Source organism: Nicotiana sylvestris, chromosome 7, assembly GCF_000393655.2.
Source record: "Nicotiana sylvestris chromosome 7, ASM39365v2, whole genome shotgun sequence".
Classification (NCBI taxonomy): Eukaryota; Viridiplantae; Streptophyta; class Magnoliopsida; order Solanales; family Solanaceae; genus Nicotiana; species Nicotiana sylvestris.
In genome coordinates, this window is record NC_091063.1 from 169,497,964 (window position 1) to 169,523,949 (window position 25,986).

At 33.7% G+C, this 25,986-nt stretch overlaps 2 protein-coding genes across 2 annotated transcripts; both read left to right on the forward strand.

Annotated features, from left to right (window-relative positions):
• Positions 1-5,975: 5,975 nt before the first annotated feature.
• LOC104222101 (glucomannan 4-beta-mannosyltransferase 9-like) lies at positions 5,976-13,727 on the forward strand. Its single transcript, XM_009773285.2, has 9 exons — positions 5,976-6,935; positions 7,653-7,751; positions 7,853-8,105; positions 9,983-10,093; positions 11,282-11,418; positions 11,849-11,962; positions 12,064-12,263; positions 12,553-12,747; positions 13,027-13,727. Exons 1-9 carry the CDS (start codon positions 6,606-6,608, stop codon positions 13,187-13,189), a joined length of 1,602 nt encoding a protein of 533 aa, XP_009771587.1. The 5' UTR covers positions 5,976-6,605; the 3' UTR covers positions 13,190-13,727.
• Positions 13,728-17,833: 4,106 nt separating this feature from the next.
• Positions 17,834-18,883, forward strand: LOC104222102 (peroxiredoxin-2E-2, chloroplastic-like). The gene has a single exon (XM_009773286.2). The coding sequence runs from the start codon at positions 18,028-18,030 to the stop codon at positions 18,715-18,717; it is 690 nt and encodes a 229-aa protein (XP_009771588.1). The 5' UTR covers positions 17,834-18,027; the 3' UTR covers positions 18,718-18,883.
• The last annotated feature ends 7,103 nt before the right edge of the window (positions 18,884-25,986 follow it).

Sequence of the window (25,986 nt, forward strand, 5' to 3'; positions counted from 1 at the left end):
CATGGTGAAAAGAAAATTATGGTGAATACTCGGCACAATTCGACATGGTGGAAAAAAAACAAAGAGAGAAGCTAGAAGAAAATAAAAGAAATAGAAAAAGTGGAATATAATAAACATACAATAAGGATATTAAAAGAATTGTGACTCAATATATAAATGAATATATGATTGTCGGCATTTTTATGTCTTTCACTTCTTGAGTTCAACAAATGACTTCGAAGGAGATGGCTAATCTGTAAGGAAGAAGTGCAATAAATAAAAGGGTTTAACGGGTTATTAATGGGTTTAAAAAAAATTAATTTGGTGGTTTTCCATTAGATGGAGGGTATTTTTAAAAAGTTTGGCTAACGGTAAGGGTAGATGTGACCCAATAGTATAACAGACGGTAGATATGAACAATATACTAAAATAGAGGGATATATTTGGCTCTTTTCCCATTAAAAAGAGCATTCGACTTTAGGCAATTCTTGTATTTTATAAATCTATTGTAAAAACATTTTACTTGAGACGAGGGTTTATCGATTTTTTTTTACCTCACACAAAGTAGGGGTAAGGTCTGCGTATATTTCACCCTCTCCTGACCTTTTTGTAAAACTACATCGAATATGTTATTGTTGTAGTAGTTAAAGGTTCACCATTTTGTATCTTTAATTCAATTTCTCCATATAGAAGAAGGAAAATATATTTGCTTTATTTGCACCAATAAATAAAATTGGTTGATGATTTAACTTCTCAACTATATGGTCAAAATTTTAAAGAAGTGAGCAGTCAATTATGCGACTGCATAGCTGTATGGGCTAAGCAGCATAAAAGTAAGCATATGGACAGAAAGCTATTACATTAATGAGTTTATTTATGTGGATTACAAAGGCAATAAATAAAAATAGAGAATAAAGTCAAAATATATAACAACAACATATCTAGTATATTCCCACGGGTCAAGCCTGTGGGGTATTGGATAGTAATGTGTATGCAAGGGCGAAACTACATTTACTTAAGGGTGGTCAATTGGCCAACCCTTGTCGAAAAATAACACTGTATATATATAAATAAAATATTAGGTTTTAGAGGTAAATAACATATATTAAATACCTTTTGCCGGGGAATTGTTTTCACTTCTTTCAAGTTTAAACATCCTAGATAAATTTTTGGATTCGTCACTGTGTGTATGCAGACGTTATTCCCACCTTATGAAAGTAAAAAAGCTACTTCAAATATATCTTGGGCTCAAAAAAATAATTTCTCAACGGGTTTGAATAAAAGAAAAATGTAAGGAACAACATATAGTAATGGAGATCGAAAAATAAGAAAATTGAATATTAGGGTTAACTTTGAGGGGCTGTCTGTATATTCGGGCTAGAATAAACATATAGGTTTTCATTTTTATTACAATTGTGATTGTTAGGTATATGCATATTAATGAATGTAATATTTGTAACTAGGTACATGTCATGAATATGACACCACATCTTTGTATACGTGTAAAATTTATTAAATCATGTATTTTATGATTTAAATTATATTCCAATTTCCAAAAGGCATAATCTTTTATTATAATAAAAGAATGAAGGGGCAATCGTTTCATACATAATTTTCAAACTAGTGCTTCCTCACTCTTTTTCCTTTCTTTAGCGAAGAAGCTAAATAATTTGTCCTCAAATTAGTGTTGTTATTCAATTTATCATTTACTAATCCAATAATTGAACACTTTCTTTTATCTTTACACTTTGCTTATAGTATACTAGTGTCATTATCAATAATAAAAACCAAAAAGATAGTAACGTTATGTCACAATTCGAATGAATATATAATATGTTATATGTGATTTATTTTCTTATTAGCTAAGCAACATAACTTTATTCTTTGCCCACTAAAGCAGAAAATATAATGTATTTGTCATGAATTGAACTACAAAGAGAAGATCATTAAAACAATGTCAAAATCGTTCTTTTCCCTCATTTTTCTTCTTAAATAATTAACAATACTTCTACGGCAATTTTTTTTTTTTTTCAAAAAATGAGAATTAAGTGCAAATAGTTTGGTATAATTGTCATTTTACATCCTAAGCGAATTGGCTCATACAAATTCTTTTGCTTTTCTTTTTTTGAATGATATTGTTCTTTAATACTTCCTCCGGTCCATTTTAATTGTTTTTTTGTATTTTTTTATGATCCGCAATATTTAATTTTTTAAGATATCAAGAAGGAATTAATTTTTTTTTTCAAAGTTTCCCTTGAAGTAAAGAGTCTCAAAAAATATATTATATTTCTAATGAACAAATTGAAAAGATAGTAAATGTTAATATGGTCATTTAATGTTAATTAATGTTAAAATATAAATTCTTTAATATGTGTGAAAATAAAAAAAAATAATTAAAATGAACCGAAGGGAGTAAGAAATAGTAAGAGATTGGAGATATACTCTTCTTCAATAAGAAAACTCAATCAGTTTCTTTTAAAAGAAAAGAAAAAAAGAAATTTAATTGGTATGTTTAATCAATTAATTATTTTATCTAATCAACTTTTTTGGTCCTATCCCTAACTAGAAAATGCATTTATGTAATCATAAATTCCAATAATCAAGGAACTATACCTCTTTTTAGTTTAGTGTACAAATTAAATATTTGACTTTGACGCATGGGAGAACTAATACATTAATATGTTGTTTTCATTGCAACAACGACGTCTGTCGTGAAATTAGATATTTTATATTTATAAGGAAAAATTATAACAGAGAAAAAAATTGTGTTCCTTCCGACTAAGAAGATAGACACAATATTTCAACGAGAAAGTCCATTATTCAAATGATCACTCAGTTATTCGAAATTATCTAATAAAATAAATACTTACTTTATTTGTAACAAACAAGTAGCTTAATTATTTCTAAAACACATAGAAAATCACTATATTTTATTTTTCTTACTTTCGATAGCCAAATACCTATTTTACCCTCTTAATTATTACTATTTTTTTATCTTTTAATATTATATATTTTTTTCTTTTTACTCTATATTATGGACTTATCTCTAAAATAAATAAATCTTACATAAAAAATATTTTCGTGAATGGTTCAAGAAACACAAGCATTCCTTAACCTCAGCGTATGGGGGGGGGGGGTCTATGAGACACGTGAACACATGCTCTCCGCCCTAAATCATGTATAGTAGTAATACTATATTTTTGTAAAAAAAATATTTAAATATATGTGTGTGCACCAATGCTCAAAGTATTATATGATGTGATTGTTATTGAGTGCACTTCTCTAGGTGAGGTTGTGAGTTTAAATCTTATGTCAATCTTGTTATTTTTTTCCTTCTTTTCTTTTTCTCCTAAAAGTAGACGCCAACTGACTGCCCCTTGCACTCGGCCTTTCTTTGCTGTGTGAATAAGGTCGTCTTAGTCTGTATGGACATTCTGGGCAGGTCGCAATAAGTCGCTAGTCGAAGGTTATGACCAATCGCAATTCATCACCATCTTGCCCACGGGAGACGGGTGTGTGTGGTGTTATTTTTTGCATATTAATAAAGTACTTTTTATTTGTTTGGTTCATTCTTTCAAAATTTTCACACATTGAAATTCCTATTCTTCTTTTGTCGTTGTAAAATCTTATATGATTAAATAAAATGTGTATATTAAAACTAGTAGCAGGGTATGATGTCGTATATAGTCAATGAGTTCAACCGATCTCAATATATTCAACATAGAAAATAGATATAGATATAAGAAAATTACTATTTTTTAAAAATAATAATTTTGAACTTATAATTCTAAAAGTGCAATGGGTACGCAATTGTAAGAACTAAAGGTTGAACCATTAAAATTTATATTCTGGATCCACATGTTCTTGATAGTGCACCCATCCTATCAAAATTCTGGATTCGCCTCTGCTTAATCTAAGCAAGTGTAAACTTGGAACTTGCATATGTACCCCTAAATAACAATAATAAATTGTTTCATTTAATAGTGCACCTGGTTTTTCAATAAAATACCAGAACCCTGCTGAAGCATAGAATGTCAAAATAAATAAATTAATCCAACAGACAATATCCAACTTAAATAAACAATGCACAAATTCCTATTTTCCAGATTTTTTTTTTTAAAACTGGCAAGTTATAATTCGACTAGTCGGTCAAATATTATATTTGCCCGTCAAATATGTAAAATTATGTATAATATATATATATATATATATATATATATATATATATATATATATTGCGCGCTATTATTTTTGGAAGTGAATATAATGTGTAATTTCCCTTTAAAAATGTGTTGTTTTAAAACACCATACTACAGCTGAGCTGTCACTATTGAGTAAAGCGAGGTCAAATTAGTCAATCTATCGTTCTGTTCTCCACATTCTCGCATGCTGGTCCCTTTCATTAATTTTTGCCTCTTTTTTTTCATATTCTTTTTTCTTTTATAATTAATTAGGAAATAGCAAAGACTTAAGCGAAAATACTAATCAGAAAATTAACTAAATTTGCTCGTAATATGTGATCATATAATTACTAGACTTTTTTTTTATTGTTGTAAATTCTTCAATTAAAATTTCTTGAGTTAAAATGGCCTAGTAGAAAGTAAAACTGAAAATAAGAATGCTTTTAGTGTGTTTTGATCCTTCACGACTTATAGTTTAGTGATATCGATAAAAAAATTTGACGAAAAAATATTACTCGCATATTAATAAATAAATAAATATATATATATATATATATATATATATTAACAATGGTTAAATAATTAAAATTTTATATAAAAAGATATAAGACACATGTATTACATTTATTTTTTTGTATAAAAAACTAATTTTGAATAATTTTTTTAGTTTTTCGCACAATTGACGTGCGGTCAAATCTCATTATTCCCTATCACTTTTTCTTCCCTAGTCCCTAAGTAATTTAATATGAAATGCTAGACTCAAATGCAATAATGTTGATATATGAATTACAAAACCTTTTTATTTTGTTTTAGGGATTATGATAATTCATTATGTTGCTTTCCAAATAAATTTTAAAAAATATAAACGTTAGTGACCGTTGAGTTAACAGGTAATTACCTACTAATCTTGTTTTAGTTAGAGATTAGATACAATTCTTAGTTAATCACACATTATGTGTGTTTCAAAATTCATACAAAATGACCTAACTGCCAGAGGTATTGCCGGCGTGTATTCATTTGTTTCCGACCTGTTCTAATTTCTAACATAGGAACCGTTCAATTTGTTGTAAGAAATTTAAAATATTTGTCTTTTTCTTAATTTAAAATGCAAAATTCGCACTTTAGTCCTCAAATACCGATGAATTTTAAGTTTGGTCCTTGTAATTCAAATTTCGTATGAAACACTAAGATCACTCTCGATCCCTCGTACTATGAATCTTTACAAATTTAACGAATTATTAAGTGCTAAAATACTTAATTACTGAGGTAATATGTATGGGCGAAGCTAGAGTGCTGAGAGCGGGTTCGGTCGAACCAAGTAGCTTTGGTTTGAACCCTGCATGTGTGTTAAAAAATTCGTTAAATATTTATAAAATATTAATTTAGAACTCAATAACTTAAAGCGATTAAAATCCGGAACTCATAAGGTTGAAATCTTAGCTCCGCCTCTATGATATGTTACATTCATGTTGTTGCCTCATACTCGAGCTAAAATATAGTTCAAAAATATCTAAATATCACATATAAAAAGATATCAAAATTACATATTTTAATTAATTAGAGACTAAATGTACTTAATTAACAATTACAAATACCAAAATCAAAATCGATAATCGAAGGACCAAAAGTGCTATTATCCCTTTTACAAATACCGAAATCATGATCAATAATGAGGGACCAAAAATGCTATTATCCAAAATATTAGAACATAGTAAAGAAAAAGAAAAAGAAAAAGAAAAAAGATGAACCAACTCAAACCAGAAGCTAAACTAGAGCTTCTATAAAAAGAGAACCCTCCCTTTATTTCTCTCTCCATCTTCTTCCTTTGTTCCTCTTCTCTCTCTATTTTCTCTGTCACCATTTTTTTCTATTTTTCTTTAGCCATTAATGCATATCTCTGCTATTATTTCTCTTTCATTATAGAAACAAATAATAGAAAAATAAGAACATTAGCGTTGGTTTTTGAGCCAATTTATTTTCTTGAAACTAACAGAGCAGAACCAAAAAACCTCCATTTCTTCCTTCTTTCTCATTGTTTTTGTTGCTACATTTTTTGATTTTCTCTTTTTTTTCTCCATTTTCCATTTCTTAAAAAAAAAAAAACTTGTTGCTGGAGCAAAATATAGTGGTGAGTTTGAGCTTATTGTCTGTCTTCTGACATTCCAGCTCTTACCTCCATTGTTTTGCTTAAACCAAAAAGCAAAAAATTCTCATTAAAAAGAATATTTTCCTCTCACTTTTTCTGCAAATTTAAAATACTCACATTTTCCATCTCTTTGAGTTTCCTCTGTTTTTTCAAAAATCCCCTGTTTTCTCCTCTGTTTTTTCGAGAATCCCCTGTTTTTCCTCTGTTTTCAAGAATCCCCTGTTTTCCCCCTCTGTTTTCAGAATCCCCTGTTTTTTCAAGAATCCCCTGTTTTTTCCTCTGCTTTTTGTGACCAAAAAATGGAGAGGATTTCAACAACAACATTGCTTCCTGATACATTTTATGGAACGAGAGATGATATAACAGAGCAATTTGCGATAATGTGGGAACAAATCAAAGCTCCATTGATTGTTCCTCTGCTCAGAATTGCAGTGTTATTGTGTCTTGCTATGTCTGTTATGTTGTTCATTGAAAGAGTTTACATGTTTATTGTAATTTCTCTTGTCAAACTCTTTGGTAGAAAACCAGAGAAACGTTACAAATGGGAACCAATAAAAGATGATGTTGAGCTTGGGAATTCATCTTATCCTATGGTTCTTGTTCAAATACCTATGTATAATGAAAAAGAGGTAACTTTTTCTTCTTTTTATCTCTTTATCTTTTGAGTTTAACTACTACAGTAATATTTTTTATTGTATCGTATCATTGTATCAAGTAACTTAATACTCCATATGTCTTACTTTTTCTGTTCCAGTTTATGTTAATTTATTTCTTTTTTGGTTCGTTTCAAAAAGAACGACCCTTTTTAAAATTTGAAAACAATTTAGTACCCTTAACGAGAAGTTTTTTTAACCACACAAATATTCTTGCCCTTTTTTAACTTGTTTAGCACCACAAATTCCAAAAATCTTCATTTTTTCTTAAATTTCATACCCAATCAAATAGGTTTATATAAATTGGATAAATTGGAATAGAGGGAGTAGTTTATATGATGGTGTTCATATTTCGAAAGTCAGGTGAGTTGTTGATTGACCGTAATTTTCTTATTTGACTTTTAAATATTTTAAATTATTAATTATTGAGATTTATAATAATTTTTATATCGTTTTTAAATATGTAATTTTTATTTTGAAAAATTTCAAGATTTTATATCCAAATATACTATCAGAATTTAAAAGTTTAAATCTCAAAAAACGAAAAGTATAGTATATGTTGGGACATATGGAGTAGTATAAAAGATTTTTTGTATTATCGGTGTATATAAGTTTAAACATATTTTTCATTTTTAAAAATTTTTCCAACATTATAATCTTATTTCAGGTAAAATTCTTTATTTTTTTTCACAGGTTTATCAGCTATCAATTGGAGCTGCATGTGGACTTTCATGGCCTTCTGATCGTATTATAGTACAAATTCTTGATGATTCAACAGACCCCATTACTAAGGTATCTTTAAAATAATTTAAAGTTTGTAAAAATTTAATATTTTTTTATAATTAAAGAAAAACCCTAAAAACCCCTTTTTGTGATACTTGAAATGTGTGCAGAATTTGGTGGAAATGGAATGTCAAAGATGGGCTAGCAAAGGAATAAATATAAAATATGAAGTGAGAGATAATAGGAGTGGATACAAAGCAGGAGCTTTAAAACAAGGGTTGAAACATTCCTATGTTAAACAATGTGATTTTGTTGCTATATTTGATGCTGATTTTCAACCTGAACCTGATTTCCTTTGGCGTACAATTCCATTTTTAGTTCACAATCCTGAACTTTCCCTTGTTCAAGCTCGTTGGAAATATGGTAATTTTTACTTTTTACTTTTTCACTTTCCTCGTATGGTAATTTTTTAATTTTTGTAAGGATGATATCCCGTCAGTTTGCGCATATTTCGATTATTTTAAAGATGTTAAATAAGGAGATTCATTAGAATTTAGTGTGCATTGCGCGAGTAGTTAGTTCAAACCCTTTGTATGAGAAATCTCGTTCTAATTTTTATTCTTTTAATTAGTTCTATGCTTGAATTTGAATATCATTCTATAATTTTTATTCTTTTAATTAACCGCTAGACAACACCTTTATTTAGTTACTTTCTTTATATATAACTGTATCTATTTTATCAACAAACACAAAAAATTGTCGTATTTTTCTTATTGCATTAATGTCTCTCTACTCAATTTAACTCATCAAAAGTGTCGGTTACTTTACACACTACCAATTCTTTTGTGTGTGTAGTAGATAATGATGGCTAGACATAGGTACAATCTTTTCGTAGGTCAGCTCTTTTAGGCCACATTGAGTGTTTGTTATGTTTGGTGGCTCATGAAACTTGGCTCTAGTAGTGAATTGGCTATTCTATAAAATTCAAACTTTTTAACAAAAAAAAAGAAAAGGAAAAAGGGTTATTTTTACCCCCTTTACTACTAAAAATAAGCTATATTTATCACTCGTTTCAGCTTGCTAATAAATCCACCCTATTATTATACTTTTGGTCGATGGAGGTTGGTGTCTATTGTTTATTTTCTTCTTCTTGAGCCGAATATCTTTCAGAAATAGCCTTTATATCCCTTTGGGGTAGGGGTAAGATTTGCGTACACTCTACCCTCCCCAAACTCCACTTGTAAAATTTTACTGGCTTGTTGTTATTGTTGTGGTCGGACGGGTTAGTCATTTAAGATTGGTCGATCCTTTTTGTCCAATGACAACATGCCACGTGGATTTTTAAGGCTGGGATAGAGGTTTAATAGATGAGGCGTAAAAATAAATAAAGTATAATGGTAGGGGGTGTATTTATTTTAATAGTAGATGGATAATTATGGCCTTTTTGTGGGAAAAGAACTCTGTCAAAAATAGTATAATTGTTAAAAAAAAAATTGCTAAAAATTATCAACCCTGTGAAAAGTTGTTTTGTGGTTTCGTAAGAAGCACTTCATATTATATATAGGTTTTTTGATTGGACATAAATGCCCCTATCACTTTTTGGAAGCTTTTTTGTACTAAAAAAACTGCTGTCCTTTAAAAAATAATCCATTTAATAAGTGCTAGATTTTGGGGCCAGATTCTGCCAAGAAAATCTTTTACATTCTTGAAGGGAAGGCCAATTTTGGAGTTATATTAATTAGGACAAGGGTATATTTGTCTTTTTGTCTTATACCTTCTTTCCTTTCCCAAAGTAGCCAACAATTGCATGTGCTAAAGAAATGGTGGACCTCAGACCAATTCTTTTACTAACCGACACTAATTTTTGTGACATTGAGAATTTTTGTTATTTTTTTAAAAAATATATTTTTTGTATATCTGTATTTATATATACAGTCAAACCTCTCTATAATAATTTTATTTATTATGGGTTTTTTTTGTTGTTATTATGGATTGTCTTTATAGAGAACATATATTATAACATAATATAAAAATTAGTTTCATAAAAACTTGACTTTTATAATGAATAGATATTATATAGCGATATTATTATTGACGGGTCTGATTGTAATATATATTTTGTACAAATTTTGGTTAGCAATTGCTATTAGCTTTTGACAAACCGGCTAATTTTGTATTTTGCCGTTAATTTTAATAGGTCAAATTAAATATTTCTTGTAAATAAATTTTTTAAAAATGTCCGTTGGAAAATTATGGTATTACAGTTAATGATTAATGATTTTTGGTGGATGATTTTGCAGTAAATGCTGATGAATGTCTAATGACAAGAATGCAAGAAATGTCTTTGGACTACCATTTCACTGTGGAGCAAGAAGTGGGCTCTGCTACCCATGCTTTTTTCGGATTTAATGGTATTAATTCTACATATTAATTACTCTTCCTTCCCTTTTGAGCTAATTTTGTACCATAATTAATGTTTTGATTTAGACCCTTTTGAAATCACAAGCAAGTTAAGGACTAGATCAACATGTTTCTTGAAAATACATTAGGAATTATTAATCCTTTTGTTCCCATTTACTTGTCACGTTTTGCTTTTCGAGAGTTAATTTGACTAATTTTTGAAGCTAAATTAGATTAGATTATTTTAATATTTTAAAATTTAAATATTGGAAACCTATACAAAAAATACTATAGTTTGTAATTTTCCTCATATCAATATGGTAAAAAATACATGGTAAAATGTTGGTCAAAAAGTCCCCCACCCCCTCCCCCCCCCCCCATTTTCAAGAAACATGTGTATGCTACAATGGTCCTTGACAGGGAATTATGGAGGTCGAGCATTAAGGTTGTAGGTTAGGGAAAGTTGTGAATATTTCTACAGCACAATAGAGTGAGACTAGCCAGTTAGGAGTTAGACTAAGAATGTCATTGGTCGTCTATTGATGCAGGGCTTTACCTGCTAGTTTTTACTATATCAGTCATCTATTTCGTATTTCGTATTCTGTATTTCATATCTCTTATAAAGCTGTTATTTTATTATGCATTTTTATGGTACTAATATATCATCTCCTGTTGGTTTTTTGAGCCGAAGGTCTCCTGGAAACAGCCTCTCTATCCTTCGGGGTAGGGGTAAGGTCTGCGTATATATTACCCTCCCCAGACCCCACTTGTGGGATTATACTGGGTCGTTGTTGTTGTTGTTGTTGATGTGTATGCTACAATGTTGGGAGTTTCTTTCCCAAACCAAATTCATAAATTTAGGTCCAATGAAATGGACAAGTTAATAGCATATTTATTTAGTATTAATTGGCTTCAAATCTATTCTGAAAACGTTTTTCTTGAGTCGACGATCTATCGGAAACAAGCTTTTTATTTCATAGAAGGCAGGAGTAAGGTCCGCATACATCCCACTCTCCCAGAGCCCCATTTGTTGGATCACACTGAATATGTTATTGTTGCTGGCGGCTTCAATGAAGTAAAACTAGTAATAATAGCAGTGGTCCAAGAAAACATTAACTTAGCTTGTTCTGTGAATTCTTTCTGTGGTCCAATTATTGTAAACCTAAATATTGAAAGTTGTATGTGGAACAAAAACACAGGGACTGCAGGTGTTTGGAGAATTGCTGCAATAGATGAGGCTGGAGGTTGGAAAGACAGGACAACAGTTGAGGATATGGACCTTGCTGTCCGTGCTAGTCTCAAGGGCTGGAAATTCTTGTACCTTAGTTCTCTCATGGTACATACATATTCCTTATGTGACATTTCTTATCCGTTGTCTCGAAATGATAAATATAAAAGCGCCATCGACATTTTTTAAACTCTTTGTCCAGTCAAACTAAGATACATAAATTGAAACGGAAGGAGTATAATATAGTGAGTTATCGTGTATACAAACAGAGGAAACCACATGTAGTAACTTAGTCAAAATAAAAGACGGTCGGGTGCACTAAGCTCCCGCTATGTACGGAATCCAGGGAAGGGTCGGATCACAAGAGTCTATTGTATGCAACATTATCCTGCATTTCTGCAAGAGGCTGTTTCCACGACTCGAACTCGTGACCTCCTGGTCACATGGTAGCAACTTTACCAGTTGCGCCAAAGCTACCCTTCAACTTACGTCAAAGTAAAATGTTAATAAAATGTAACGTGCTTATTCAATCATATAGGTAAAAAATGAATTACCAAGTACGTTCAAGGCCTATCGTTATCAACAACATCGTTGGTCATGTGGTCCAGCCAATCTCTTCAGGAAGATGTTTATGGAGATTGTAAGAAATAAGGTAAACTCCTAAATTGCCATTGCCATATTTCAATTTTCTTAGCCTACTGCATAGTATCTAAGTACACATTGAGCATTTTTATTCTCTTTGTTTGCTTGCAGAAAGTGTCGTTGTGGAAGAAGGTTCATGTGATTTATAGCTTCTTCTTTGTGAGGAAGGTCGTAGCTCATATCGTTACTTTCGTATTCTACGTTGTAGTATTACCCGCCACTGTATTAGTGCCTGAAGTTGAAGTTCCAAAGTGGGGAGCTGTTTACATTCCTGCTATCATTACGCTGCTCAATGCAGTTGGAACTCCAAGGTCAGTTTACCTTATACTTGCATTACATCGCTCTTCGCTTATTTGATATCGTTTTGATCCTAACAGTTGAAAGTTTAGACAATACATTAGATTTTAGATCATTGAATATTCAAACATAAGTTAGCAACTACTTGCTCCTTGAGCCGAGGGTCTATCGGAAACAACCTCTCTACCTTCACAAGGTATGAGTAAGTTGCCTTTGCGAGGAGCAAACATTGTCTTACTAATTTGTCATTTGAAGATGCAATCTTGAAATGTTGAGGTTTTGCTTATACTGAATTGGTAACAGGTCACTCCATTTGCTGGTATTTTGGATCCTTTTCGAGAATGTCATGTCACTCCACCGAACTAAGGCTACCTTCATCGGCTTGTTGGAGGTAGGAAGAGTAAATGAATGGATTGTCACTGAGAAATTAGGAGATGCTCTCAAGTTAAAATCAGCTGCCAAAGCATTTAGAAAACATCGAATGAGGCTTGGTGACAGGTAATATCATCTTACAAATACAGTCAAAGCTCTCTATAACAGCCTCATTTGTTTCGATATTTTTTGGCTGTTATAGTGAAGTGTTGTTATAGAGGACATATATTATGACATAATATAAAAATAGATTTCGAGAAAAACGTAGCTTTTATAGTGAATGACTGTTTATAATGATGTTGTTATAGAGATGTACAACTGTATGAGATTTTGAGAACTTAAGCAACTCACTTTCTTGAACAATTTGTATGACTAAACTTTTTCCTATTGTTGTATTATCGACAGGATTCACTTGTTAGAGCTTGCTGCTGGCGCGTACCTCTTCTTCTGTGGATGTTATGACATTGCCTTCGGAAATAATCACTATTTCCTTTACCTCTTCATTCAAGCATTTGCTTTCTTCATCGTGGGATTTGGTTACGTTGGCACGTTCGTGCCAAACTCTTAGATGGTGTTCGTGAACTGATTTTAGGGTATGAATCTTGAGCTTTTCGCCCTGTGCTCCACTCTGTAGCACAAAAAGAAGTGGCGTTTTCATTGGCGTTGCGCCTCTGCAGTTTAGTTCTCCTCTATTTTCTTGTTTTTGGGTGTTTTTTGTTCACTTGTAAAAAGAAGAAAAGTTGGTTATTCTTTTAGGTTCAAAGCATAAAAGGAATTCGAGTCGTAGCTCGAATCTTATTTGTTCTCTTTGTGTATATTCAAGAAAGTTAAGGGCTACAACAACAATAACAAACTAAGTGTAATATCACAAGTGAGGTCTAGGGAGGGTAATGTATATGCAGACGTTACTCATATCTTGTGAAGATATAAAGACAGTTTTCGATAGAAAAAAGTTAAGGTCTATACAGTAGAATCAAGAAAGTAAAAGGGATAATGACTAGTGCTAAGAGGCACAAAGTAGTAGCTTAATCTGTTGCTTTTTTTCTGTTTTTTCTTTCCTTCTCAGATGTACTTGGTTTCAATACAGAGTGAAAGTTTCAGAGATATGTTTCTATTTTTCTACCATTTATTGTTTCAGCTAATGGTTGATTGAAAGGGACATCTGACCAACAATTGATATGGAAGTGAAAACTGGTGTAAGAATATGGAACCTTGAAGCAAACGGTAAAGTTATCTCCATGTGATTTATAGGTCACGGGTTAAAGCTGTGGAATTAGTCATTGATGCTTGCAACAGGGTAGACTGTCTATATCATATCCTTTTGAGTGCGGTCCGTCCCTTTGATTTTGCGTAAACATGAAATGTTTCATACACTGGACTGCCATATTGAAACTGGTGTAAAAGCATGAAATCAGAAAAGAACATTCATTAATTTTGCTATGTATGGACAAGATGTGCCAAGGTTTAATGATTGACCAACCCCGTACAATCTCACCAAACAAACATCTACTTATGGCATAAGATTGAGTAAATGGAATATATATAACACGCCAGTCACCTCCCCTAACAGTTGCATACGTAGGATTTTTATACGCGTTGTCACAACTCGAAGAAATGATTAATAAATAAATTTTCGATGTGTATCCCTAATATTTTTTTATAAATATTTAGTAAAAAATTTCGAGGAAATGATATCTAGTAATACATCATGAGAAAAGGTGTACACGCCCCTGCCAACTAACATGATAAAAACACTCAAAACAATCATGCGACGTTGTTGTTATCACATTTTATAGTGCTTTCTACTACTAGTAGTGCGACTTTAATATCTTTAATACCTTAAAAACGAGATATGTGCTTGTCCAATTATGTCACTGTCAACACTAAAATTTAGATTTTGACATGGACTAAGGACTTTGAACAATGGACTGCTACTGGTGGGCATAGAATGTGTATAAAAGAAGACCCATTGGGCTAAACATTGTTTGTACCAGACGTAAAAATAGTACGGTATAGCCAGTTTTTGGATCGGTCATTCAAAAATAGCCAGCGTTTACGAAGTCAATAAAAAATAGCCATTATTTTGCTGCAACATAGACCGGTCCAGCATAATATACTGGAGTTCGGTGCACCTGTGTATGAACTTCAGCATATTATGCTGGACCGGTATACTTTGCTGACACCAGTATAATATACTGGAGACTGGAGCACCGGTGCTCGAAACTCCAGTATATTATACTGGACAATTATACTTGCTGGAACTCCAGTATATTATGCTCGAGTTCTAGTGTACTTATGCTGGAACTCCATCATATTATGCTGGAGTTCCATCATACTTATCCTGGAACTCCAGTATAATATGCTGGAGTTGAAGCATACTTATGTTGGAACTCCAGTATAATATACTGGCGTATTTTCCAGGTTTTGAACAGTGTTTTCGCGCATATTTATCTTTACATGAAAAGTGACTAAATTTTGATTACTTTTGAAACTGGACTATTTTTGAACGACCAGTTGTAAATCTGACTATTTTTAAATTTGTCCCGTAGCAGACTGGATTACATGGGCTAAACCTAACAGCCCTACCAAAAGAGTGAGCAAAAGGTCATAATCTCGTCTATTCAAATTATGCAGGATTTTAGTAGAGTAATTCATTACAATCTCTTCATAAAGCTTCCAATATAGATATATTCCAAATATATACAACCCTTTTCTTAAACATTTAGACAAAACTGAATACTGAAATTCGAAATAAAATTAAAGTAAAATTTAATACGTAAAATTATATATCATCTATCAAGTTTCATTTATGCTCATTTTGGACCTCTTGTTGTACCTTGTCAATGTGCAGTGAGTGCCTCTCTATATATATTTGGCCTTTTAACACTTTCAGCCTGTGAAAAATAATTACAACCGCTATTCAAATATACAAATAATATATAGTAATTTTTACCTCCTATAGCAAAGGTTGATACCTTATTTATTTTAAATAAATATTTTTTTTAAAAATTATATTTCATAGATACCTTTTGATTTTTATAACCAAATATCTATTTATGGTCACCTCTTACCCTTAAGCCATAAAATATGCTTTGTATTATTTTTCTCTCTCATTCTTTCAGATTTGTCTCCACCCCTCTCTCTCAACGTCAGTCTTTCTCCATAAATACAACCAAAATTCTCCACTGATTCATCTCCATTGTCTCGAAAAATTTTCATTTAAGTGATCATCGACGGCGGAGAATGACAGAGAGGGGCAAAACCACCCATTGAATTCATTGTTCCTCTTCCTTCCTCAATTAGTCATTGAAGGCTTTGAAGGATATAAGTTTCCGTGATATCATTAATTCATCTTTATCAATCAATTCGTCATTTAAGGATATAAGTTTATGTGATTTCTACATCTTCTAAGATATGGCATTGAAGGCTTTGACATTGTTTTTTGCCATTGAAGGCACCATCGCCGGACCAAGGCAGCGCGTTTTCACTACCGGCTTCCGGTGAACGACGGATTCGCTGGACATTAGGGTTTGTTCTTGAACAAAGACGACAGAATTTGGGGCTGAGCAACTTGATTTTCTGTTAATATATTTCAATGTATTTTCATGTATTTCATTATATTCATTGTAATTCAATATATTTCGTTGTATTCCATGTATTTCGTTGTATTCACTGTCTTTTTTCATTTGTATTTCAAATGTATCCCGCTGTATTCTATGTATTTCATTGTATTCATTGTCTCGCTATATGTCATGAATGTATTCATATGTTTTTTTTAATTAATATAATTTATGTATTTAGATGTATTATATAATTTCTCTGAAGATTGCTATGTTTTTGTGTATTTTCGGTTGAGAATCTTTTTTATAACTGAAAATACAAAATTAGTGTGTTATAATTGAGTTTGTTGAGTTATATTAGGAGTCTATTATGTTAATTGATTCACTTTCCGTTTTAAAAACGGTGTAATCCCCTATTTCACGCCGTGAATACAGTCGAATACAATAATATGTCCAGCTGTAATCCCACGTTTCACTCCATGAATACAGTCGAATACACTCGAATACAACAACTGATTAGCTGGACTTCCCTGATTCACGCTTATTTTTGCTACTGTATCTATAATCCGTAATATAGCAAATGGTATCCCTAGATGGCTAATTACTACTAAAAGATAGTGTTTATGAAAATTTCTTGTATATATATATATATATAATAACAACAACAACAACAACAAAAATCCAATATAATCCCACAAATGGGGTCAGTGCGTACGCAAACCTTATGTTACCTTAAAACTAGAGAGGTTGTTTTCGATAGACCCTCGACTCAAGGAAAGATGAAAGAAAGCAGCAGCAATGAGTAGTAACAACAACAAGATAATAATAAAACAAAGCGAAAGGGATAATATGTAGTAATAGAAATCCAACAATAATAGAATATAAGGCTGATGCTACTACTACTTTTACTACCGTAATGACAAGAAACACTCTCGACTACAGATTAGCTACTAGTTTTCTACCTTAATTCTCGACCTCCACACCTTCTTATCAAGGGTCATGTCCTCAGTAAGCTGAAGTAACAATATAACATACCTAATCACCTCTCCCCAATACTTTTTTGGCTTACATCTACCTCTTCTCAGACCTACTAAGGTCAGCCTCTCACACCTCCTTACTGGGCATCTGTGTTTCTCCTATTTATATGCACAAACCATCTAAGTTTCGCTTTCCACATCTTGTCATCCACTAGGGTCACTCCCACCCTGGTTCGAATATCTTCATTTTTGATTTTATTAATCTTGATATGCCCGCACATCTCAACATCTTCATTTCTGTTACTTTCATCTTTTGGACATGAATATTTTTAACTGACCAACACTCCGTTACATATAATATAGTCGATCTAATAACCACTCTGTAGAACTTACTTTAAATTTAGATAGCACGTTCTTATCACATAAAACACTATATGTGAGCCTCTATCTCACTCACCCCACTCCAATATATATACATACATATGTATATATATATATATACATACATATGTATATATATATATATATATATATATATATATATATATATATATTATTTTAAGGGTGGCTAGACCGTGCATTCCTAATTATTTTCTAACTTGTGATTCAAACCAGTCTATTTATTCTCCTCTATAAACCAGGATTCTTATGCAATTAACAGAAAGTGAGGGATCAAGGCCAAGTGTCAACCTCCCTACTACAATCTTTGCCACCTCTTCAAAAATCAACCCTTTCATCATAGTTTCTTCCGTCCCCAAAAGTGTCCAAAAAGCCACACAAAAGCCAAGTCTTAAGGACATTAGCCGCACATAATCTTCTACAACTCCTCATTTTCCTCCAACACACACACACACACACAGAACTCAACAATGGCTGCCACCACTGCTGCTACCTTCACCCTCTCAAAACTCCTGAAATCCTCAACCCCAAAACACCTTTCTCTTCTTTCCCCCCAAAAATCCAATCTTTTCACCTCCTCTTCCCATTTCTCTCCTCTCCCACTCAAATTCAAACAACCCCTCCACCCCTTACACTCTCTCAAACACTCCACCATTTCAAGAATCTCTGCAACCATATCCGTTGGTGACAAACTCCCCAACTCAACACTTTCATACTTCGATTCATCCGATGAACTCAAGACCCTTTTAATCTCTGACCTCACCAACGGCAAAAAGGTTGTCCTTTTAGCTGTCCCTGGTGCATTTACACCAACCTGTTCCCAAAAACACCTTCCTGGTTTCGTGGAAAAATCTAAGGAACTTAAGTCAAAAGGGGTTGATACAATTGCTTGTATTTCAGTCAATGATGCATTTGTGATGAAATCTTGGAAAGAGAATTTGGGTATTAATGATGAGGTGATGATGTTGAGTGATGGGAATTTGGAGTTTACTAAAGCTATAGGGTGTGAACTTGACCTTAGTGATAAGCCTGTTGGGCTTGGTATTAGGTCTAGAAGGTATTCTATGCTTGTTGAAGATGGGGTTGTTAAAATCTTGAATTTAGAGGAAGGAGGAGCTTTTAATGTTAGCAGTGCTGAGGATATTCTCAAGGCTCTTTAGAAGGTTTCTAAATTTCTGAGGCTAATTCATGGTTTTTAAGTTTTACTTAATACTGAATAATACACTTGTTTTTAGGAGATTATGAAACTTAGTTATAATTCTGTTTTTTTGGAATGTTTCCTCTTTTATGTGTTTGGAATGTTTTACTATGATGAGTTTTTTTGAATTGTCTTTCTGATAATGCTGCCCAAATTGAGGTTCAAGAATACTTCCTTATTATTTTTCTGTGTCTTTTGTGTTTAATTGAATTAAGTTAAGAGTAAAAGATCAAAACTTTGGTAGTGTACAGTGTGATTTTGAGGATTTGGACAATGTGAATATTTCTGCTATTTTCCACTGTTCCTTCAGCTGAGGGTCTATCGAAAACTGCATCTCTACCTTCACAAGGTAGGGGTAAGGTCTGCGTACACAGTAGCCTTCCCAGACCCCACCTGTGGGATTATATTGAGTTTGTTGTTGTTGAATATTTCTGCGGTTGCACATTGTGTTACATGCCAGTGGAATTGTAGTACTTGGTATAATGTGGCTCTGATTGGCAGAAGGTATATGATTCTGCTGCTTGTAATTGAAAGTTTTGCTTTTCTATAGATGAGTAGTGCAGTCCGTAATTAGTCATTGCACTTAGATTGGTTAGGTTCAAACATCTATGTTCAATTGAATTGGGATGAAAGAGATTTTCCACCATTTAAGACAAAACAAGTGCAGTATAGTCTTGAGATTTTGAGCAATGTGAGTTCGTTGAAAGAACTTTCTGTAATTTATGCCTTCAGGTGTCTAAATTTTTGGGTGAAAATGGTCAGTTCACCGGGAGGATCGCCCTCCCAATTCGAAGTTTTTTCTTGGAAGTTTGAACGTTTTTGACTATGATAACTGTCGTGACTATATAAACAGACTCGTGAATGTGGCTTAGAATAGGTTAGAGGCTAGTGGATTGAAGGTGTGTATGAATCTGATAAGCTGTTTTATTTCAGAAATTACTTTCTTTTTGTCTTAACTTGTATGTATTTGTTCAGTGTATTGCAGCAGTATAGCAATTTGAGTTTGAGTTTCTTTGTTCTTTCCAGCATACTCTTTTGAATCCGACGTCTGTGCTTAACTATTACTGAAGATGTATTTGCTGAAAATGCGTAGAAACAATTTCATACTGGCCACATAAGGAGAATCCTTTAGTGGTCTGCCTCAAGAATTTGGAACAGAGTAATTTGCATGTGACTTCTTAGTATATCAGGTTGATGGTCCATATAGCAGCACTTGTATATGAAGTATATTGCCCTATTTCAGATCAACCTATTTTAACTGTAACATAGGTTGAGAACTTGATCCCATTGCTGATTTACGATATGTCCGCCTTAATGCTGGGATATAGAACTGTTTCATATTATAGTGACTCCAGTGCCAGATGCCTAAACGTCGAAACTTGGCGTCTTTGCTTGTAAGGCTAGATGAGGTTTGGGTGATTTGCTATCAGTTGTGTGGAAAGGCTAGAAGGGAAGCAAAAGTGAGATATTTCCTCATTATCAGAACTTTAGTTCTGAAGGAAATGAAAAGGCTAAAAATAGGACTGTTCAAGCCCTCCATTTTTATTTACCCTCGTCCCTTCTCCCTCATCCGGAAATAGCCTCTTTACCTTCACAAAGATAGGGATAGTGTGTGTACACACTACCATCCCCAGACCTCATGTGTGGAATTATGTTGTTGTTGTTGTTGTTGTCCTTTCTCCCTTACGACAAGGGAATTAGTCCTAAATTCCGCTGTTATTTCCACTCCTCCAACCCCTATACTTTTCATTGTAATTGTACTGTAGCTATCTTCTTCATGTGTTTATCATCTTCAACATTACTTGGCTGAGCAAAAGTGCTATTGAAGTTTTAGGTGTCTCAAGCCTCAGTTGTTTCAGCCACTTCTTGGATGTTATTGAAAGCCATTGCTTTTAGCATTGACGAAAAACGAGAGGTTAGTGCTTTATTGGAAAAGCCACGCCCTTCAAAGAAGTGTGCACCATAGCAGTCAAAAGCGAAGAGCGCAAAAACTACAACAATAACACATCCAGTGTAACACAAAGTAGGGTTTGGGAAGGTAGAATGTACGCAGAATTTAATTCGACCTTTGTGATGGTAAAGAGGTTATCACATTGATGTTTCTACTAAAGCGCCAATTATGCGAGGCGAAGTGCATTTCTTGGGCTTTACCGAGCTTCAGGGCATAAGCGAGCCTTTAAAAAAGATCATAATCATTTGTTTAATTATCAACTTTGAGGAGTTAGATTATTATCAAAATTAAGGTAAACTGCATGCTTTTAGTAATTTTAACCGCAATTTGGTCAAAATAGTGCTAGAAAGCATCACATCTCGCTTTTTGCTTCAAGCACTATGAACCTGGACCTTGACACATTTTTGCAGTTTTTTGCTTTTAAAAGCATTGCTTTATCACGGAGAGAAAGAGTCGGAGGACTATTGTGGTTTGTTTCTTGATATTGACACTACTTAGAATATTTTGGATGTTTTCGGGCCATTGGCCCATTGGGTTATAGCCCATATTCGTTGGGCTAAATCTAGACATAGCCCACTATGATGGCAATGGGACGGGACGGGGCGGGACACGTTACTTTTATGCGGGCGCGGGCCGGTTAAAATAGTTTTTATTTTGAAACAAAGCAATCACTTCAACTACAACTTTACATTCTTTTTTACTAGCAATTTAACTTTCGGTCTTTTCCTAGAAAGCATTCTTGTTTCTTTATCTTGTAATTATTTTATTTTCAATCTTTTCATATTTAAAAACGATAATGGTTACTATTTTAGAGTGTTCGGGAAACATGGCAGTGAAATAAAAAAAAATGGTTATAAAGCTTTTAAGATTTGTTTTATTTCAACTCTATTTTGCGGGTAAGTATTCCTAATTAAGGATGAATACAAATTGAAAAGGAATGTATTATGCATATAGCAACTAACTGATTAGGTGAAAGAATCTTGCCTCTCTTATTTCATGGGCAGTGCCTAGTTACTTTATACATTTGAAAATTTATGTTACTACTAATGAGATTAATTGGTATGAGCATGTAGTTTTACATTACGACAAAGAGAAAGGATAATATTAAACTCTTCATTTTATAAAATAATAAAATATCAAACTAGTTTGTTTTAGAAAAAAAAATAAAAGAAAAAAAAAATTAAGTGGAGCAGGGCGGGGCAGGTTGAAAACTGAAAAAATAGGTTAAAATAGCACGGTATAGCCAGCTTTTGAACTGGTCATTCAAAAATAGCCATCGTTTACGAAGTCAATGAAAAATAGCCACTATTTTGCTGCAACAGAGACCGGTCCCACATAATATACGGGAATTCGGTGCATCTGTGTACGAACTCCAGCATATTGTGCTGGACCGGTATACTTTGTTGACTCCTGTATAATATACGGGAGACTGGAGCACCGGTGCTCCAAACTCCAGTATATTATACTGGACATTTATACTTGTTGGAACTCCAGTATATTATGTTGGAGTTCTAGTATACTTATGCTGGAACTCTAGTATAATATACGGGCGTATTTTCCGGATTTTGAACAGTATTTTCGCTCAAATTTATCTTTACATGAAAAGTGGTTAAATTTCGATTACTTTTGAAATTGGGCTATTTTGAATGACCAGTTGTAAATCTGGCTATTTTTAAATTTCTCCCAAAAAATAGCTATGCGAGGCGAGAACATGGACAAATACAAAATTGTCCATCGATTGAAATTAATTAGTACTATTTATTTTAGCCAAAAGATATATGCATATTTTTTAATATATAATATATAGGGAAAAGGTCCAAAATTGTCCCTCTACTATGGTATATAGTTTAAGTTTGTCCCCCATTAAACTTCCGGAGATCCACCCCTACCGTTAACAAACTTTCTAGAATTGCCCTTAACCCTTACGTCCCTCCGTCGTGGCATCCAATCCCTTTATTAATTTGTCCACGTCAGCTGCCATATCAGCAGGTCCCACGTTAGAATTAACCTCATCATCACACATGCCTATTATATTCTTCTCATTGCCATTAAGTTCAACAACGTTGTGAATGACCAATTTGAGCAAAAGATCAAGCAATCGGAGGAACCCATTTGTCTTCTTCAAATTTTCATAGAACCATAACAATGGTGTTTCTAAGTTTCTTCAATAACTTAGTGGTATGAATAAATAATAAACTCAAATCAGCAACAACAAATAATTTTTACCCATAATTTCAATTTTGCTTTCAGATATGGGTTTCGAAAATTCAAGGTCCAAAGCATCGTCAATAGTGGTTTAGCTCCTGTGTACAAATCTCAAAACCACCAGGTAAGCTTATAGCCATAAACCACAACCTAAAATTGAGCCGCTGCCGAACTCCACCACTAGAATATTCTAGTAGCGACATCCCCAAACAAATAGTCATAGCCAATGTGAGCACGTGATTTTTGCTTCACGGAAACTACTCCAAAAGAAATCGGAAAAGAAATAAAACAAGTTACCCTCGGGTACAATTTTGAGGATTTATGTGACATTTTGATAATTGTTCTGTCCGTAAATGCTCGCCTCGCTATAGTTAGAAAATACAAAAATACATGCTGCAGGCATTTAGGAATAATTGGCACATTTAGGAATTAGTTAATTATAATTTGGTTGTTTAAAAGCGAAAATCACAAAATACGCATTTTTGTTGTCATCGTAATTTTTATTAAAATGTTTTAATTCGTGTGATATTTGTTGTTAGGTATTAATTAATATTTGTGTGTTTAATTTTGATTTTTAGGAATTTTTGTCTAAATTATAAGAGGGAAAATATCTGATTCGGGCCGAAAATTCAACTGAAAATCGGGCCCAAAACCAATACAGTGACCCAGTCCAAACCAGGTCTTCCAGGGACGCCCCCCAAACGACGACGTATGAGGCGTTTGATCTGAACCGTCCGTCCCACCTAATCCAACGATCCCATAGCTTTCCCCAACACCCGACCCGTTTAAACCTTAGGCCGACCCATTCCCATTTAAGGGAGACGACGTCGTTTCCTAGTACCAGATAGATCCTGGCCATAGATCCAACTCGATCCAACGGCCAGGATCTAATCCCTTACCCCATATATAAATTCCTCATCACACCCCACGCCCCCATCCGAACACCCCCCGTTCATCGTCCCAAACCCAAACCCAAACCTCCCAAACCCTAGCCGCCCTAAGCTTCCTTCGCCTGAAACCCGGCGGCATCTACGCTGCCGGTCACCCCTTTAACACCATAGCACCTCCTTCACTCCCTGAACCCAAATCTGTTACCCCCTTGCCTCGAATCATCCCCCTTCATCTCGAATCTTGATTTGAAGATTCGAGCCCAACCCCGATCTACACCAACCCACCCCGGATTCATACCAGCCACTACCCTGCCCTCACTCGTGACCAAACCAAGCTTGGTTTGGTCTGAATCTACCCACAAATCCTCAAGCCCCAAATCGGACTGTTCGAACCCTAGAACACAAGAATTTTTGGAATCCGACCAGATTAAACAGAGGGTTGGGGTCTAATAGACCTTAATCGAAGTGTTCTCGGTTGAGAACACCTCGATTAAGGTCTGTTCGACCTCAAATGGGCAAATCCAGTTCGGGTCGGGGTCATCTGTGTTTGAGTTTCCAGAGTGAGTTCCTTTTCTCTTTTCTGTTTTTGTTTAAATGTTGTTTGGGTTTGTCAGCATGTTTGTTTGGTTTATTTGGTATTTCTGATATTTTTTTCAATTTGTTCTCCATCTTCGTAAGACCTTTTATTTGGTCGATTGTTATTCTGTTTATGTTTGAATACGTATGGTGATATACATGTTCGAGTTAATTAATGTCATCGAATAGATAATTCATATAAATTCTTTGTTTTGTGCAAAGTCGTTTGAAGCCATTTGGAACCCCGTTCGTAGTGTTTGTTTGATCTACTGATTATTCTATGTCATAATTAGTATAGTCGATTAGATAAACGTCGTCGATTAGTTTTATAGGATTGAATGATCAAACATTCTGATTCGTATAGCTATATATGACTGATCGAACCATTGTTGTTTAGCTGTGTGTTTTACACTATCTGTGAATGATTCGTAGTTGTAGTGCAATAGCTGGAACTCAGTTAGTATGGTTTAAGTTTGAACTTTCAGAAGTTTAATTTCAGACTGCCGAAGCTCAAGGTAAAACAGTAATAACTGGGGGCTAACATGGGTAGTTTGGGGGTTTGAAAAGAGCAGAAATGATTAGTTTAAGTGAGCTGACAGTAGGGTACTGAAATAGGATTAAACTAATGCAATAGTGGGGAACCAAACTTGGTAGCATGAGGGTAGTTAAATGTTATAGGCTGCCCATGCCTTTGGGCAGAAAGCACATGCTAAGGGGTTGTTAGGAGGATGGGCATTGGGCATTTTTGATTAGTTTTAAGGAGTTATGGGCAGAATGTGAGGGCTGGGGTAAATGAGGCAGTAGGGCTGGCCTGTATTTAGCCTATAAGTAGGCTCATTTAGGGGAAAGAAGGGGTTTAGACATCAAAGGTTAAAAAGGCTGGATATCAGAGTTTAAGGCTAGGGAAAAATCAGAAACTAAAGGGTTAGAGATCAGGTTTTAAGAGTTAAGATAAGAGGGTGAGAGGTGAGGAAAAAATCAGAAATTAGAGGCTGGATAATTTTAAGTGTTGAGAGGTAAAAGAGTGTTGGTTTTCTGAACATAACAAGCAGAAACCACTGTGTTTCTGCACCTGTTTCTTTCTCTGCTTTGGTCTGGTTTGTTTGGGCACACTGTTGGTTTTCAGTTAGCTTCCCTAGGTTCTTTACTTGCTAAAAAATGCTCCAGTTAAGTATTTTGGTTCTCTGTTTGGACTGAAAGTCCACTGGCTGTTGTTGTTGGTTTCTTCTGAAATTTCTGCTGGGTTTTCACTTAAGTTGCTGCTGAGTTTTGGTCTATTGTTGGGCTATCCCTGTTGTTGTTGTTGTGTTGTTGCATACTGTTTCCGCTGCTCATTCTCCTTCTTATTTTGCTTTCCTATACCAGGTACACGACTGATACACTATAAATGTAAGCTGAAGTTTGAAGCTTGAATGCAAAGAAAATTGGAAGAGTTGAAGTTATTCCGAATTAGCTTAGAAATGTACTAAAAATAGGTTGTCAGCATGATAATTTACTTTCCCTAACAGAACCATGTAATTAGCTGTGATGTAACTGAACCTTCATGCATAACATTTAGTTGGAAGACCCTGTGTGTTGCTTATAATTAAAAGTGATTAATGTGGTAGTA

Excerpts from the sequence above, each read along its gene's own strand:
- LOC104222101 (XM_009773285.2), top strand. The coding sequence starts at position 6,606 with ATGGAGAGGATTTCAACAACAACATTGCTTCCTGATACATTTTATGGA. Across the intron at positions 11,419-11,848 it reads TGTACCTTAGTTCTCTCATG|GTAAAAAATGAATTACCAAG; the intron begins GTACATACATAT and ends TCAATCATATAG. Across the intron at positions 12,264-12,552 it reads AATGCAGTTGGAACTCCAAG|GTCACTCCATTTGCTGGTAT; the intron begins GTCAGTTTACCT and ends AATTGGTAACAG.
- LOC104222102 (XM_009773286.2), top strand. The coding sequence starts at position 18,028 with ATGGCTGCCACCACTGCTGCTACCTTCACCCTCTCAAAACTCCTGAAA.